At 40.2% G+C, this 18,323-nt stretch overlaps 2 protein-coding genes across 2 annotated transcripts; one reads left to right on the top strand and one right to left on the bottom strand.

Annotated features, from left to right (window-relative positions):
- Positions 1–520: 520 nt before the first annotated feature.
- alkbh8 (alkB homolog 8, tRNA methyltransferase) lies at positions 521–10,826 on the bottom strand (the record flags this gene model as incomplete). Its single annotated transcript, XM_083913778.1, has 12 exons — positions 521–1,378; positions 1,868–2,017; positions 4,614–4,873; positions 5,067–5,227; positions 5,587–5,693; positions 6,973–7,043; positions 7,948–8,052; positions 8,215–8,310; positions 8,671–8,802; positions 9,405–9,505; positions 9,633–9,766; positions 10,689–10,826. 12 exons carry the CDS (start codon positions 10,824–10,826, stop codon positions 590–592), a joined length of 2,244 nt encoding a protein of 747 aa, XP_083769904.1. The 3' UTR covers positions 521–589.
- Positions 10,827–16,372: 5,546 nt separating this feature from the next.
- Positions 16,373–17,859, top strand: sln (sarcolipin). The gene is made up of 2 exons (XM_083914394.1): positions 16,373–16,619; positions 17,107–17,859. Exon 2 carries the CDS (start codon positions 17,193–17,195, stop codon positions 17,286–17,288), a length of 96 nt encoding a protein of 31 aa, XP_083770520.1. The 5' UTR covers positions 16,373–16,619; positions 17,107–17,192; the 3' UTR covers positions 17,289–17,859.
- Positions 17,860–18,323: the final 464 nt, after the last annotated feature.

Genomic DNA, 18,323 nt, shown 5'->3' on the forward strand with positions numbered 1-18,323 from the left:
GGGAAAATATATATACACAGTCTGCTTCTTGAATGTGAACAAATCCCCTCACAGCCTGAAATGCCATGTTACACATTGGCCCTTTAACTTGAAAAGGTCAGACACACGCCGCTTACAGCTTAGTTTCAGTTCAGTGAATTCAGAGCACACACTGAGGTCAAACACAGTGGAAGAAGCAACGTAGTGAAATAAAGATTACTGTTGGCAATGCGCTGTACAGTGCACTTTGGACAATGTTGAAGAGCCTTGTTTGTAAATTTCGGTTACACAGAACCAGGGTATGTTTTACAGCCTGTGCTTCTCAACATCCTCCTCAAACTACGTTCAGATTTGTTAGTTACATTTATTTTTTTCAGCAAAGTATTGCAGGAATGCTCGGGCCAAGTAACTGTCAAACCTTCCTGATGCATCAAGTAAGAGCACAACAAAGACAGGAATTTTGTAAAATCATTACATTTATTTTTATTATGGCATTATTCACTTTTCTGCATTTAAACAAAAAGGATCATTTGATGTAGTCTTTGTTTACACTGCATTAAGTCTCATTCATTTTGTATTTGTAGCTAAATTATTATAAATGATGAACGTGTTAGTTCATCCCCCCCAAGTCCTTCTCTAATATAACACACCAGTTTCCCTGGTCATGATAGCTGCTCTGCACGTGGACTCCAGGCTCCTGCCCACACAGCTGCTCCAGCTCCCCTTGTTGGAACACGTGGTAATAGCGATGGAAAACGTGTGCGGGGTTGCTCTCCAAATCTGACTTTAGAGTAGAAGTGGAGGTCAGACTAGGGTCGCCGCCAATAGGACTGGGTTTAGAGTCAGGGCTGTGAGGGGCTTCATTGGTGTCAAGACCTGATCCAGAAGACATGTTTGAGACAAAGCCTGGACCGGGGTCAGGGTTGCAGTCTAATTTGGCTGCGGAACTGGAACTATAGGCTGAGCAGGTGTTACCTGAAGTCTTTTTGGTCTTCTCTTTCCTTTTATCTTTCTTTCCACCCTCTCCTGATTCTTCCACCACTAGTTTTTTCCCCTCTTTCAGATGCCAGGGAACCAAAAGATCCTGTGTGTTGAAGGCTGTGCGGTTGGTGTGCACACTAAGTTTGCCATCAGTCACATCTTGTATGTTGTCTACAGGCCTGTGGTTGTCTTCTAAATACCTGCTGGTATGAATACTGGATTTCATCTGAGGTTCCCGGCTTTCATCATGTGTGTTTTCATTGGGGCTGTAGTTCTCGGGATGCTCTTTGTTCTGGTCTTTGAGGTACTTGGACCTCTGCTTGTTGTACTCTTGTTCAAAAGCCCAAACGTAGATGAGCGCTCGACCTCCAGGCTTCAAAAGTCTCACCAGCTCCTTCACTGCTGCCAGCCGACGCTCCTACAACACACATGCATAAAGTATTTATTTTACCATTCCTATCACATACTACTAAGTAACCCCATCAACTCATAAACTAACTCAGGGAGCATAAATTGCTACAGCATCTTAAGGCATGTGATGGTTGGAGAAATCAGTCTAATAAAGGAATATAAACAATATGAAAATATAAACAACAATTTCAGTGTCACCAAATACCAAATATCAGTGGCGTTCAGTGCCACAAAGTTCCTGAACTATTCGAAAGTACTTTGAGAGCTGAGGCTCCAAAAATGGGATCCATGTCCCAGGAGCCAGAACTTGAAAAAGCTTCCTGTGGCGGAAACTGTGATTTAGTTGGTGAGATCCTAAAAAGATTCCAGCAGTTCCTGCAGTCTAAAACAGGCAGTATGGGGTCAAATGACTGATGAACTATTTAGTTATGTGCTTGTTTTTTGTGTAGGTTCATCTTTCAGAAAAGTTGTTATATTGTTTTTTTACAGAAATTACCTGTGTGGAGAAGTGGTGTATGACAGCTATAGAGATGCAGGCATCACAGGAGGCTGTTCGCAGAGGGACAGTGAGAGCATCAGATACAAACGCCTGGAAACCCCTCTCTGCACAGATTCGGACAAGAGCGCTACTACGGTCACAACCAACCTGAAAGAGACAAAACACAGGCACAAACAAAATCGTTCAGAAACAGGAGCCCACAGGTACAGTACAACAGAGAGGTCAAATGTAAAAGGTCCAAACAAGACCACAGGTCAAAGTCTACTTCAGTTGAATGTAAGGATGCCTTTCACCTTGTTAATACAAAATCTCACAGAAAGCAGTGAAAACAAGCCCTAGTGGTAAAATAATGGACAATGAATATGAGCAGAAGACGAGGGGGGAAAAAAAAGAATTCAATAGAGAAAAGTAAAGAGTAGGGAAGCTGGAAATAAATGAAAAGGGAAGATAAGAAACCTGAGGGGATTGGATGACAGTGATGATCATTTTCAACACATTTTGTCTCAGAGCGATTCAATCCAGCAAATTATGGCTTCCTCCCAAAAGACACAGAGGTGATAAGAGATGGTGAGAAATAGACGCATGCTCAATCTGTTACTGACATGCAAACTCACAAATGTCTAGCTTTTTTATTTCAATTTAGACAGTGAAGGTTAACAGTGTTAATCTGCAATGGGAGAAAGAGTGACAAGGGAAGAGGGAGAGGGAGAATAGAGAGAAGATAACTGCAACGGGGCGGCCTCAAGCTCAACGGGCAGAGTGAGCGCCCATTAAAAGGCTCAGCCCATGGCAGCGGCCAGCATGTAGGGACGACTTTGTAGAATATATGTAATATATTAAATGTACTTTTGGGGCGAAATGTTGGTGCTTCACGCGCATCTTTGCCCCGGCACCACAACAAATCTACACAATCACCACAGTTTCAAGATTAGTGTCACCAATACAATATCCGATCCAAGTTATGGCGTCAAATAATGGTCAGAAAAACATTTTGCAGAATATTATGTCACAGAGACGTTTACTTTTGACTTTTTGAATATAAATTTTCATCATTGACATTTCTTGTGTGAAATGTTGTCAAAATTAACGTAGGGATTCTTGAATAATGGCGAGAAATGTGTTGTGTGAGGTCGCTGCTCAACCTTGAGTTAGCGGTCGTTTGTGCCACATTTGAAGAAATTCCCTCCAAGGGGTTACCGAGATATCCTGTTTACAAGAATGGGAAAGACTCAACTCAGAAAGTTGGTGTGCGACCTGCACAATCACAGTGTTCTCAGTAATGATTTATCACGGTTACAGTCTTAGTCGGGAAAAGCTACTTACACACGCCTCCAAATCCCAAACATGAATATCCCAGTGTGCATACGTTAACAGAAAATGTAGTATATTGCCATGGATACTAAGCTAATACAAACAATGATGAAAAGCAAAAAACAGGGTAAAAGCAACACAGGCCTCAGCACCGAGGATATATTTAGGCCAATGACAATGAGACATGATGTTTACACTTGTGACAACTTAAAAAAAACTGATTAAAGATAAATTTCCTTCATTTGAACAATATGACTTGCTGTAGAACCAAAGCATTAACCACATGACCAGTCAGACTCAAACAAGGAGGTAAGTAAGGAAACAGCAGCTTCTTTCCCGAGGGAAGTGTAATGATGCAAACCTTTGAAACGGATTTTTCTGATTTTATTTAAAAGAATTGTTCAACGTTTTGGGACATCAGCTTACAGTATATGCCTTCATTCTGAGAGTGAGAGGATAAAATTGAATATGAATTTCAGGTTTTCAAGTTAAGTACAGCACTGGAGTTGGAACAAGTTTAGCTTTGCCAAGTGTACAGATGAAAAAAGGAGAAAACAGCTAGCCTGCCTCTGAAAACAGAAATCAAAAGATGCACCTGCTAACACTTTTACAGGTGACTTATTTATCCACGGATCATGTTTAAATAGTTCCAGCACTCCCCTTAAAACCATAAAACGTTGTTTTGACATTTTTGCTTATGTATGGATTAAATAAAGAAGATACACCAAGTTCATTAGTGGTCTAAAAAGGTGCTGACGGGTGCCTTTTTTTTCTTATGGGAGTCGTATCTTGTGTAGCTCTCAGAAAGAAACCAAATATGCGTATTTCTGAAAATGTTAAACCATTTTGAAAAGCCTTACCAAAGTATGTTTTAAATTTTGCATTAAAGCAATTCTTACCATTTGGGCATGTCTCACAGCACACGAACAACTCTGCTTCCCTCCAAAGTCCCACCCTCTTACCCCTGCCTGGCCTCTGACACTCCCTCCTCCTCCGACACGTGCGGTGAGAGAGAAATGCTGCGTTTCAGTGCCATGGGAAGTCCAACTAGGTAAAGTGCATTGAAATGCCTGTCAACGCGGAACCTCCTACTGTCAAATTCGCTAGTTAGATGTTCCACTTTGACAGCCATTCCTAGTGCACTTTGCCTAGTTGGAGGTCCGAAACTTTGTCCTTGTGAAGCAGCAGCAGGGGAGTTCTACGTCATTCGCCTGCTATCTCTGTTGCAACTGATTTGCTGACTGAATGTGAAACAGTGTCTGCAGTTCAGTTATAACATATTTCTGTACATAAATGACTTTGTAAGTTGTGTGGAATTGTATAGAGGCCTGTGGATAATCTATGAAGTGGTAGGAATTAAAATGTACTGGAAAAGGGATCACTGAAATATCACAGAATTATAGACATTATGGTAATACACGATGACACTCACTGCAATGACCTCTGGGTTGACACCCAGGTATTTCCCATTTCCACAGCCCACATCAGCCAGCACGCTGCCAGGTTGGAGCGATGACAGGAAGTGGCAAACTCGAGGCCAGGGGGAGTGGCGGGTGCTGCTGAAGTGAGAGGCGATGGCATCGTACACCCGGTGCACATACTCTTCTTCCAGAAGTGCTGCGTCGGCATGGCAACAGGGTAGTGAGGGAGGTGCTGAGGGATCTCCCTGACTGTCACAGGCAGAGGGGAAAGCTGGAGAGAGAGAGAGAGAGAGAGAGAGAGAGAGAGAGAGAGAGAGAGAGAGAGAGAGAGAGAGAGAGAGAGAGGAGGATTTCAAGGCAGAATTTAGCCTCAAGTGTTTTCTTTCCCCCTTAAATTTGCTTGTTAAAACCACTGTCAAATGATGGTGGTAAAGCGGTCTTCAGAGTTGTATCAAGATTCTTACGACAGCGGCAGGGTTCATGTCTGATCTTGCGAAAGGTGAAGGATGTGCGGGTGCCCCTCTTGCTCAAAGTGAGGTTGCTGTGAGTCAAGAGGTCAGGCGCTGTATGAGCAGCAGATTGCGGGTCGCAGGCTGGCACCATGTCAAACTTTCGAGGAGTTATCCTGAGAGAGAAAGAGACAGTTTTGGTCGTGTTTGAGTTTCTTAAACAGACTGATAGCAGCTAATCTGTAAAGTTGGTGTACTTTATGTGATCACAAGAAGATGTGGATGACAAACTCTGCTCTTGTCATTGGTTTTATCTCCATTGGTGAAGGAATTAAAATGTGAGGGAAAAAAAGGTCCACAAACAGACTGTATTGAAGTCCAGAAAGACATCATAAATTCAGTTTTTCTATGCTCTACTTCAATGAAATAGAGGTAAAAAAAAAAAACATTATTACGCTGTGAAGCGATCTAAAGCTCATAGGGATAAAGTGACTCTAACAGGGGAGACCGATCCATCTGACACAGTCCAGCTCACCCATGCGTCCAGAGGTATCTGCTCTCTCCCTTCATCACCAGGAGGCTCCGTCCTGGCAACACCACAGCAACAAGACGACCGTCGAGATGACGGAACTCCATCACCGTCTGCATTTAAAATAGGAATATTTAGATTGCCCATATGAACACAGACAGCAACAGGTACGACTATCCATTCTCTATAAAAACACAGCAGGAAGAAAGCATCTCTGGTAGCAGAGATTGTGCATATTATTATTGATTCTGTTATCTCAACTCAGTTACCTGCCAGGGCTCAGAATACAAGGCCTTCTTTCCCTCAAATTTAAAAATGTGCATACCTCACTGCATTGATTTAATAGGAATCCTTTTTTTTTTTAAAGTTTATTTATACGTGAAGTCAGCGATTGACACTAAAAACTGAGTCGGTGGCTCGCCAGGACTAAATGAATGAACGCTGAAACACTGAATTTTATAATGACACTGACAAAGATTTGATTGATCACGTGACGGTAAATACCCGATTTCGCTTTATACGGTCAGCAGAGGTGCCTATATCAACTGATGCGTCCCATTATTCTGTACTATTGCTGCTACAGCCATGTAAATGCTGATAATCAGTACAAAACCTCAAGCTTTTTAGTACTGATGAAATTGTGTTTGTATCTTCAAGTATGGATAATGGTTTATGTCTTGTGTTCTCCATTGTACTCAGGCTTCTCAATAATCCAGTAGTTATGTATCAAACTGAGTATTCATAGATATTGTTCATGTTGTATTAATGTGTTTTGCTTGACCTCACCCCTCTGTTTCCTCTCTAACTAACAAACAGCAGAAGCATCTCCACCTCAGCGTTAGTGTTTGATCCTGATCTTTCCTTACAGCGCATAACAGCATGAGCTCTGCTGGGAAATTACATCGACACAATTTCAAAATGCATCTCCCCCAACTTCTGACAGCAGGAAAATTGGATTTTGTGAAGCAGAGGTGTGCGTGTGTGTGTGTGTGTGTGTGTCAGAGAGAGAGAAAGACAGATAAGATAAGTGTTAGTGTATAATTGTGAGGGAGAGAGATGTACATGCAGCACCAACAAATAATCTTATCTTTGCCTGAAACCAAAACTTAAATCACACACAGGACTTTGCTCTTTCCATCTGAGGAGTAATGGCCAACCAATGAAACTGGTGGAATGTGACACACGAACCCATAGGCAAGCAGTTGTTCTTTTCTCTCTCCCTCTGAAGATCAACAAGTTCGGTAAACTTGCAACTCTGTAGCAATGCAGACCCTGAAAGCTGAATGGTATGGCTGGCTACATTACCAATCCACAGGTGTGTGGTGAGCATTAAAATGTTGGCTGGAGTTTGTGAAAATGTTTTAATCACAAAACAATGGACTGACTTCTTACCTTTGCCCCCAGGCTCAGTGACATAATGGTGTCCTCGAAGGCAGAGTGAGTGTCGACGTGAGGAGGAATGCCTGAAAATATTTTAAAACGTACATTTGAATTAAAATAGTTAAAACCAGTTGAAAAGTATCAAGGTTGTTTGAAATAGAAAAGTGTTTTGGTTCAACTCGTTGAGTTTCTGGCAGACGCCATTGAAGCTTTTGTGGCACGTGACCCCCAAATCATTCTGACATTTCATAGTAAATTTGAATTCATGTGCTTGTGCTTGGAAAATAAGCATAATTAATAACCAATCCTTGGTAAAAATCCATATTTCAGCACTAAAAGGTTTGCCAATAATGTAAATACATTAACAAATGACTGCAAAGAAACCAAAGTCTTTTATCATGCCTCATCAACGTGTTGGAGAGGTTCTGCTGCCACCTTGCGGTATAAAATCAATTAAACCTAAATGTGTACGTATATTTTGTTTGAAAATTATTTAAGTGGTTTTAATAACCACACGGTCTGAAAACCTGGTAAGTCTATTTTCGGTTTCAGGATCTTTTAATTGACTTCCTCTCCACATACAATGTAGTTGCTGCCTCTGAATTAAATAACCCACCCCACAATCATTTAAAACCTGTATTTTATCTCTCTGTAGCCCCCACCGCTCTCTGCAAGGCACCCTTACCACTCCTTGTCTGTTTTAAACTCATGCAGCTCATCAAATAATACAGTTTTTATTAGGTATTCACTTATCATGCACAGAATCAGTTATCCCACCAAAAATTGATTCCTGAACCGCTCCGTCATAAAAACATTGGTATTCTTGGGATTTATTAATGGGAATAAAACTATGTAATTTTTTTTTGTTTGTTTGAGTAACTGTCTCCACATGTGGTCAGTCATGTTTACATAACCTTCATAATAACCTGGGAAAACTTATCTAAGTTTGTGATAAGGTACATTCGAGACACGACTGGATTAACTCACCCTGTCCAGCCTCGTACTGATTGACAGTCAGCTGGTCCGGTATGATGTCAATGTGTTTGTTCTTCACACAGCGCTTCAGAACAGGAAGACACTCCTGAGGAATACCTGGAGGCACATACACGCAAAAACAGTCAGACTGTATTACCTTATGACATAAGGTTCAATACATGAGCTAGAGGCGAAATTTTACAACAAAATGACAAAACCTGTGAAAATATGACCCATAAAAACCTGACTGTAAGAAAAAATTAAGATTTTTACTCTTACCTGCATCTAGAGGCTTGTCCTTATCCACATTGTTGTTGTCGTAGCGAAATTCAAAGCCATAATGTTTGACTCTTCTATGCTTCAGAGATTTTTGAGCTAAAAGACACAAGATATGAACATGAAGCTTGCATATCAAGTCAGCAGTATTTCTCCATAGGTTTGTACATAAGATGATACATTACTCATGATTCATTAAGACTGTCTGCAATCTAATATGAGTGTAAGGGTGCACAATTTTACATTTACAATTACGATAATTTTAAAACGTATTACAAATGATTTGAAAGATGCATCAGTGTCTTGCTAACATTTTTTTTTGCTCATCCACACTGCTTTAGTATGCTTAATCGTTACACTGATTGTTAGTTGTTACACTTGTTTTGTCCAATTTAAATACTACGACTAGTTCAACATGGACGAAACACAAACCGACAAAACATAATACGCAGCTCTCACCAGTGACATCATCATTAGTAGACGACCAATCAATGGCAGCAAGCAGCAGAGCCTCTTCCTCCGGAGAAATGAATTCCTCCACCAAAACTAATCCCTCTGGTAAAGGAACGGACGCCTCCTCTTTACAGGTTACTGCATACACACATAAACAGAACATACAGTAAGGATCACAGCACAGGCTACAGAAATGTATTATTGAACATGATTTACAGGGCATAAAGCACACAAACAAATCAAATGTTATCTTCGGTAACCAACTTGTAAATGTATGGTAAACAACGCAATAATCTCACAGTAATTTATGCTGTGGGTGTCAATGTTTAAAGCAAGTACCTCAGTAGTGATTGACCAATACATTGGCCGGCCGATATTGTCGGTCAATATTTACGTTTTTTTACATGTATCGGCCTCGGAGGATGCGAGCTGCTGAATTGGCAGAAAGCTTTTTCCCAGCATTATTTACAGACAGGCGTCCACTGGCAGCTCCGTGTTGCTGGAGACGCCTTTTTTAAGTTCAATAAACGTTCCTTTTTTTTTTTTTTTTAATTGAGGCTTGTAACATTTGTTATCATCATGGTGTCATTTTAATGATGTAAATTGAGGGAGCAAAAGTAGTATCGCCTGCAAATATCGACTCAAGAAAATCGGCAGTCCGTATCAGTCATCGGCTAAGGCTGATGAAAAAAAACAATGGTATAGGCTCTAAAAAAATCCATCTCTGTCAATCCCTATACCTGAGTCAACATAACTGAGGTAGAGTGTGACACTGTTCTCTCCACATTGAAGCTCCTCCCCATTGAGGTGGATGTGGGCTTTTCGAGCACTTGCTTCAGATCTGAAAAACAGAAGGACAAAAACAGCAGTGAGTTTTAAAGAAAAACCTTCCAGAGAGGTTTTAAAAGGTTTACTTTTTTAACTTCCTGTTGTGATATACAGTAGAATTGTCAACGCAGCACCTGTACCTGTATGTGACAAAAGAGTACGGCTTGTGAGGGTGCATGATCAGTGTCTCCAGCTCTCCCATTTCTTTTAGCACTGCAGACAGCTCCTCTCGACTAACGCCGTTCCCGAGGCCACCATTAGCAACCACCAAACTCTGCAAAAGACACAAAGGTAGACCGTTTAATTTTATACATGACCACTTTGCCAAGAAAAACATTTGGAAAGATGGTTAAATTCTACACCACCAGAAAGAAGAAGAATAATTATAACTCCCTTCAGTCCAGGACAAATGTACAAACTTCACAGTAAGTTCTTTTTCATTTCTCAATTCTTAATCTTTCATTTTTTGAGATTTCATCATTTGTTACGTTCTACGACATCCATTTCTTTAAGTAAATTTCTTGTGCAAACATTTGATTCGATTTAAATTGTATATCAAACACGTAGAAATAAAAAAGAAAAGGTCATACAGAAAATAATGATATTACATAACTAGAAAGCATATTGTGTTGTCTTCATTAAACACACTAAACTCACAAGCAGGAAATTAAATTGTGTTTAATACGTCTAATAGATGTAAATCAGTACTTTTATTTTATTTATTATTTATTTATCACAACAGAACATTCCCTGACATTGGACCTGAAAAATAAATACATAAATAAATAAAAAATAAAAGATTAACAAAAAATAAATAATAGAAATAAAAATAAACTGTACAATACAATAACATACATACATAGTTATACACATGTAATAAAAAAATACAAATAGAAAAACAGCTAGTAAATGAAATTAAGCAAAGCAAGTTGGAATTCATCCAAATGTAAAATAAAAACAGAACTGACATAAATTACCTTTTCCGTTGGTTTCATCTAATGTGTTACGCCAACACATTACTTCTTATTAGATACTCAGATATTGTGTGACAGTTGCCTGAAAGTGTCCGTTGTTAGTAGCAGTAAATCAGTACATTTTAAAAGAGGTAACATGAGCTAGAAGAAGGGACATGTTAGCTGTCTTCGCTGCCTGACAGCTCCCACTTCCTGTTGACAAATGTGTTTTTTGTTGTTTACCTTGGTAGGCTGCGGTGCTGTACTGATGCCTTCATGTTTTAGCAAAGTGTGACTGGCTTTCAATTGTTTACGGAGAACTTTCTTTTCGTCTTTACTCCTTCTGACGGCTTTCACGTTGTTTTCAACACTGGTATCCATGGTACGTCATTTTCTTTGGTCCGGGTGCAACAAGCACCAAAACGCGGAACGCTCCTGCCGATTCTCCTCTCAAGGAAAGAACAGTTCCTCCTTATGGCTTCTTTGAAAGCCCTTTCAGAGCAGATATTTTGATTTTTCACAGCAGAAAAAAACTCAATAGGAATGTCCCCTCTGTAATGTGTTTGCAGACCTCAAATATAAGGAAATAAACTATATTTTTCTACTTATTAGTGTGTCTAAAAACCTTTTCACATATGTAAACATAAACATTCTAAATGTGTCCACGTTTAATTCCTGTTGTAGTGAATGTGAATGACATCAGCTGACAGGCAGTAAACAAGGACCAAGGCTGTTGCCTAGCAATGGAATTCCATTAAAAACGTGTAATTCCATTGCTGACAACAGCCTTGGAATTCCATTGTTAACTTCCTGTCAGTTGATGTGATTCACATTCACTGCAACAGGAAATGAACATGGACACATTCAGAATGTTTATGTTTACATCTTTGAAAAGGTCTTGCTCAGATGATGTCCTATTATCAAGTGTTTCAGTCATTCATTGGATTATGCGATGATACCCAGACCATCCCACTATAACTTTGTCTAGAATTTGTAAAGATTACATCTGCTGATGATCTTTCGGACGGTGTTTTGTGGTTGCCTGTCGTATACAGTGATTTTTTTTATGTACTTCATCACAAATTGGGGATTTTGATGGGGGTGGTCCTATAGTGAGAGTGTAATACCGCTTAGTATTTGTACTTCAGTACTTCATGTACACAGTATATATAGTATCAAGCTAATGATAGGATCACATGTTCTTTCTCTTTTCTCTTTTGAGCTCCCCATCTTTCACTTGGTAACCAAGTGTTACTGACATCCATTGTTTTGCCCTGCAGCTCCATTATACAGGACCTAAACCCTGGTGGCAAATCCATGCTGCATGCCTTCTTAATCTCACAACAAACGACAGACAAAAATGCTCCAGGGATCATTCTAAAGGCCCTGCTAACTTGATACGAAGGGATAAAAATGTAAGTATATACGACAGACTCCCGGGGAGGCTGCTTGCCATTCCATTTTCATTCGTCCATCATCAGACTGCTTTTAAATTCTGGCATCTGAGGATAATATTGTATTACCCGAGAATGAAAGAGAAATTATCACGATGGGATGACAGGCTTTCTTATTATGCATCCTTTTATCAATACACAATGCCCCACACATCAGGGCAGACGCCAAACAGATGCAAGCAGTCATTCACATTTAGGCATGTCGCTAAATGTAATTGATGTGTTCTGTCTATTGTTTTTTTCTGCCCTGGTTACTGCTCTCTGTTTGCCTGCTTCCTCAAAGCAGCCAATTAGCTCAGATCCTGTGTATGAATTCCTCTACTGCCAGATTAATGACTCTAGAGCCCCTTTGGGTGTGACTATGTTCCAGCATGGGCTGGATGTGGTGTGTTGGAGAGCATGAAACATTTGAGCTTCAGTGTGGACGATTATACACGGGTGTGTTGTGTAACAAAGCCTTCACCTGTCCTCAACCATCTCAGTAATTGCAGTGCCAGGCTGAGTGCTGGCCAGTGGGAACCCTTTCAACTTCTTAACAGCAGGCTCAGTTTAGTCTAAAAAACAACAGCTGGTCAGACAGGAGAACATGGCTGCCCTCTCCAACATCATAACAACACTCTGCTGACAGTCTAATTAATAAAGAAATCTCTTAAATAGTGTTTGATAATATCCAGAGATATCTGATTCTAATTTTGAGACTTCAGTCAATTGCATTTTTTAGGGAATTATTCAGGGCCAGTATCAGCAAAGGATAAAGCTTTTGCTGACAATTGTTTTTTTTAGCATTCACAACATTTATATCCAGTGCACATAAACACATATAATCAGAGGAAAGATGGTTTGATTCAAAGGGCAGGAATCAATACTGTTTCTATTTTATTCTATTTTCCGTCTTTGTCTGATGGAAAAAAATGTTCCAATCCATTACATTACTGTACATTGCATACATTGCGGTGTTACTTGTACTTTAAAGTGTCCATTCCTTCTGAGCACTTTAAGGACTTCTCAATCAAAGCTTAGAAGCTGAGGTCCAAAGTTAATGTTTGGCCTTGGAAACAGCGGTTGAGAAAACAATCCCACCATAGTCCACTTAGAAGCTGACAAATGACCCATCTCCTAATGAAGATCATGTGAATTGATCAAAGCTGGACCTTGTCGTGAGATTTGTTTCTCAACTGTTGTTTCCAAACAGACTTTAAACCTCGTCTTATGGGTCTTATTTTAACAATATATTTCAATTTGGTCAGTCATTCATGAACTTGACGTGCAATGACGTTCTACCAATTGGAAATGTCACATTCAGGTTATGAACAGGAGTAGGATATTTCCTTTACCAGTGTTCAAGGGCAGCTTCATCTCACACATCATCAGCCAAGCCCTGAAAAAGCAGCACAACAGTGAGAACTAGAGTGGAACCACTTGTGAACCCTGGGGTATGCCATCACCCTTTGATATGCAGGGTAGCCAGAAGCCAAACTCCTGTTGTGGCATCTTTGTATTCTAATTAGCTGGAGACTGTAGATGGAAATGGACAGATAAAGAAACCAGATCCTGCTTTTTAAAATAGTGATTCTGGTCCCCTGGCGACTCCCTGCAAGCACTCTGTTCTTGGAGAAAGATGAAAGGCATAAACAACTAGGTTGATGAAATCGGTTAAATTGCAGAAATATTTCCTCCGAAACCACATACATTTTTAAAAATTCTTAAATGACCTCTGTCCAGAGAGGGAATGTCAGAGAAGGACATAACACTGATGTGCAAACAGGGCATTTAAACGTTTTCATTGTATAAAAATGTATACAGTTGCAGCTAATATGGCTATAGGACACAGAAATTTTTGGTTGAGGTATCAGATCCTGTGTTCAAACATAATATTACAACTGGCCTAAATATTAACAGGCCTGAGCCTTGTGTTTGGGCGTGTGTATCATCTCTTTGAGGATGATAGCCAGCTGAGATGAATTCCTGTCTCTCCTCCTATCAAAGCTGTTGAGAATACTTAAACACTTTAAACGAGCAAAGCTGCGGGCTGGATATTTTTTACGTGCCAGCTATGTGGAGGCTAAATGGATCATTTGGAGTTTATTGAATAAGGGCATTAGGGAGATGATTTCCTGAATAGCACACTTTCTGCATCAAATCTTGTGTTTTGGTTTATATAATCAATATTTCATTGGTTGTCAGATAAAATAATATATAATCTATGTATTTTGAAATTATAGCAGAAGTAAATGAATAGTAGCATCTCTGTATAGTTTTGCATTAATATGTAAATATGGTAAATCATGACTTATAAACTACTGTATTATCATAAAAATGCCTGCGATAGAGCTTTGAAATTAAAGGAAAAGTGTGGCATCTTGGAAAATATGTTTACTGTGATGCAGTAGAAGCAAGGCTGAATCCAGAGCCTGTAGAGATATATTATTAATAGTATTATAATAAATACATTATTATTAATATCATTAGTAATAATAATAATAATAATAATAATAATAATAATAGTATATTGACCATTTTATTTGTCCACCTTTTTTTTGGCCATAACATTCAGCTATGACAAGCATGAAATTGTCACCCAACTTCACTGGATAATAATCGGTAGTCTTATTGCATGCACACACACACACACACACACACACACACACACACACACACACACACACACACACACACACACACACACACACACACACACACACACACACACACACACACACACACACACACACACACACAAACACACACACACAAACACACACACACAAACACACACACACACACAGTGTGCCAGAATGTGTGGAATGGTGTCTCTGAGGCCTTGTTGACACCCCTCTGTCTCTCCACTGGTTTAGAGGGTATAACCCTTCACACACACACAGCTGTCCCACACAGAGATGCCTGCACACCTATCCCTGCTTTATTCAGTCACCCCAGCGCTGGATCTCTATGACAATGGGAATCCCTGGGTCAAATAGCTTTTGGTCCAACACTGACAGGGCAGCAGGGTAATAAAATGGCAGCCGTTTTGATCTGTTTAGCCCTCTGGAAATGCCCTTGGAATCCTGTGATAGAAAGGTTCAAGGGAGCCTCATACAGTTTGTCCCACTGTAACCCCTAGTGCACAGAAGAAGGTGTGTGTGTGTGTCAAGGGGGTTTAACATTAGCTCAGAGATAACACAGTTTTAAGCAGCTGTCAAGTGTGAGATGAGCTGAGAGGTTTGCTGTGGTGAACAGTCAAAATCCCTTTCTTAGCACCAGCGTAACACAGAGGGGGACGAATGTAAAAGTACAATGGGTGTACACACAACCACAAGCGAGAGAGAAAACGCTCTATAATCAACATCTATTTAAAGGAATAGTTTTCAGGCTTCAAAGATCTAATTTTTTTACAGTGTGTGATGTTTTTTTTTTTTTTTACATGGAAAGTTATGTGCAGGAATATGGCTGGAAGCAGTGACTTCCTGGAGTCTGCACTGGTTGTACAGCAAATTCATGGTGAAGATGCAACTTTTAAACGGTAACCACTAATGTCCAAGGAATAGTCCGGTACACAACCCAAAGGTTGCACAACCCCGATGCAACCTTTGGACAGAGCCAGGCTAGCTAGCTGTTTCCCCTCATTTCCAGTCTTTAAGCTAAACTAAGCTAAGCTAACCAGCTGCCGGCTGTAACTCCATAACCTATTTACCATTAAGACATTTTCATCTATCTCAACGTATTTCCCAAAATGCCAAACTATTTCTTGAAGTATACAGATGGATATTGATTGGCCAGAGAATAACATAACCTACGGTAACTCCAACGGTATATCAGTTTCCCTTTGGGGGTCATCCTGTTTGCACTTCACTGAGGGGAGCAGAATCTGATTTAGCCCAGCTGTGTCTTGATCCATCCGTTAAGAGAAACTGATTTAGGAAGGGTGCCAGCCATTACATGCAACACTGCCAAGTGACTTACACATCAGTTTATTGTTTGTCATGACACAAAGAATATTGAAAATAACTGTAGTGTGCTAGAAAGGACTGTATATGTCATGACACTGAATAACTATGGGAGAAATTAACCTTTTCCTTTTCCAAAGCTCCTCTTTGACAGGGGAGTCAGCATGATGAATTGTGCCATCAGCTGGATTTAAACCTACATGCCTCCAATGTTGCATTTTGGAATCAATGCACTGTTATTCTTCTTTCCACCTGTGCGTAGCTCATACCCAGATGATACTGTTACAGTCTCCTATTTCCATTAGAAGATGTGAGTATTGTGTTTGGAACAACTCTAATCCACCTAGTATCAGCAATAATGTTTTAAAAATAACCCTGAGTCCCTCCTCTGTTGTGTGTGTGTGTGTGGCTCTGTGTGTGAGAGACTCTGTATGGTTACAGATGGGGAAACACACCAGTGGATGAGATTGTGGAAAAATAACACACTCTATTGGTTGTTTAGTTGGTGCATGACATCAGTCTGTGTGTATGTGATACATGGGCGGTCCACTGAGGATGACTACTTTAGGAGCGGGCCCTGCCCCCCGACAACCGCAGAGCGCTGGACGACGGCAAGAAGATCAGCTGCTAATAGATGCTGCGGAGAAGACGTGCCACAATAGAGAAGTTTCCAGCAATAAAGCAAGCGGTCAGAGGTCAGGTACTACTGGAACACATAGGGACGTCTGCTTTCTCCTCTTCCTGTTCATAGTGAGATCACTGCCAAAAGTGGACAGGTAACGGCTCACTGACTCCATTTGTTTTTATGTTATCATTCGGAATAATGTTGTCATTGTTGCGAGAATTATAAAGGCTACAATTCTAATTAAATATTTTCAAAAATTCTGCACTAACAACTAAGAAATGAAAAAAGTGAGTAGAATATAAAGGGACTCAATTAATTGTGCTCTAAGCTGATCATGTGTGTGTTAGTGTATGCTTTGTGGGTGTGTGTGTGTGTGGGTGTAATGCCCTCTGAGTGTATATGAGGGGATATTGTGGCCCTTCGACCTGTTGAGTGATGGCAACTGTGAACAGATGCAACAACCCGCCTGAGAAGCGACTGATCCCTCTTATCTATAACAGAGGCGACAAACATGCACACACTAACACAGCACACGTGCCACCGAAAACACACATGCATTTATATTTTACCGTACCTTATTTGCCTTGGTCATACTTGTATTATATCTTTCATTGCTCATATCTCTCAACACATTTCAGGTCCAGGATCAGCCACACTTAAAAAGAAACATCCAACACATCTGCATCCTTCCTCCTTCTCTCCTCGTCTCTTCCGGTGTGATATCATGGACCGCTCTGTGCAGGAGTTGTTCCTCAACTTCATGATCGTCTTAATCACTGTGCTCCTGATGTGGCTGCTGGTGAAAACGTACCAGATCTGAACCATGGAGCAACAAGAGAGGAGATGAACCAGAGGCAGAGGAGACGGCGAGATGTGTGTCGAGGGAAGCCAACGTGGTTACTGCAGGACTTTGCTGCTGATTGATTCTTGTTCAGGCACAGTGTTTACATTCATCTCTCCATTTTTTTGGTCTATGGGCACTGGTCTGGTCCAAAGCTTGAGTTTCCATATTAGGTCTAAAACCATGAGATTGCTCCAGACAGGGCAGATTGCCAAAGACAAACTAGTCTTGGATCAGTATTTGTATTCTGAGATGTTTTGTGAATGTGGCCTTGAATCTCTGGCAAGAACCAAAGGGGAAGTCACAGTAGAGATGGGAGGGTGGATGAGGGCTCTAGTTTTTCCACTGTCACTTTAAACAGCAGTATACACAGTAGTCCATGTGTCACATGGCCATTGATACACTGAACCATGCTATTGGGTCAATTCTTCTGTTTTTACAAATGTGTCAAAACCACATACTGTATCTACAAAAAGAAGAAGGCATTAACACAAACCATGAAGCATTATGTTCATGTTCACTTCTTGCAATTAAACAGTCTTTCATTTGTCGGATTCTTTTTCTGTTTAATAACCCAATGTACAATATGATGCATTGGTTTGTGATGATTTACACCATTAAGTCTACATTTTTCTCCTCCTGGTTTTTGAAACTTTCAATTATTAGAGTGTTCCAAGATGATAGCTGTCCACCAAAGAAGCAGTTACTGAAGACTGAAGATTATCAGTAGCATTACGTATTAGGAAGTGAGAAACAGGGCATGTATGGATACATGATACAAGGCAAGTAGTTTAAACGAAATTAGTATGAAAAAAGTATTGTTATTCAGTTATTATAGTTGAGTTTAAAATAGTGTAGTTTATATGAACAGGTCTCCATCAGCTTGAAAGAACTGAGAAAAAAAATGTAAAAAGAGTCCCAATGACATTAAATGACAACCCACACATATAATCATTTTCTTACAAATATGCATATAGGCCTGTCTATTTTCTAATCTGTACTGTCAAATAAAGC

This window comes from Echiichthys vipera, assembly GCF_963691815.1.
Source record: "Echiichthys vipera genome assembly, chromosome: 5".
Lineage (NCBI taxonomy): Eukaryota > Metazoa > Chordata > Actinopteri > Perciformes > Trachinidae > Echiichthys > Echiichthys vipera.

Coding starts and splice junctions, on each gene's coding strand:
- sln (XM_083914394.1), top strand. CDS start 17,193: ATGGACCGCTCTGTGCAGGAGTTGTTCCTCAACTTCATGATCGTCTTA.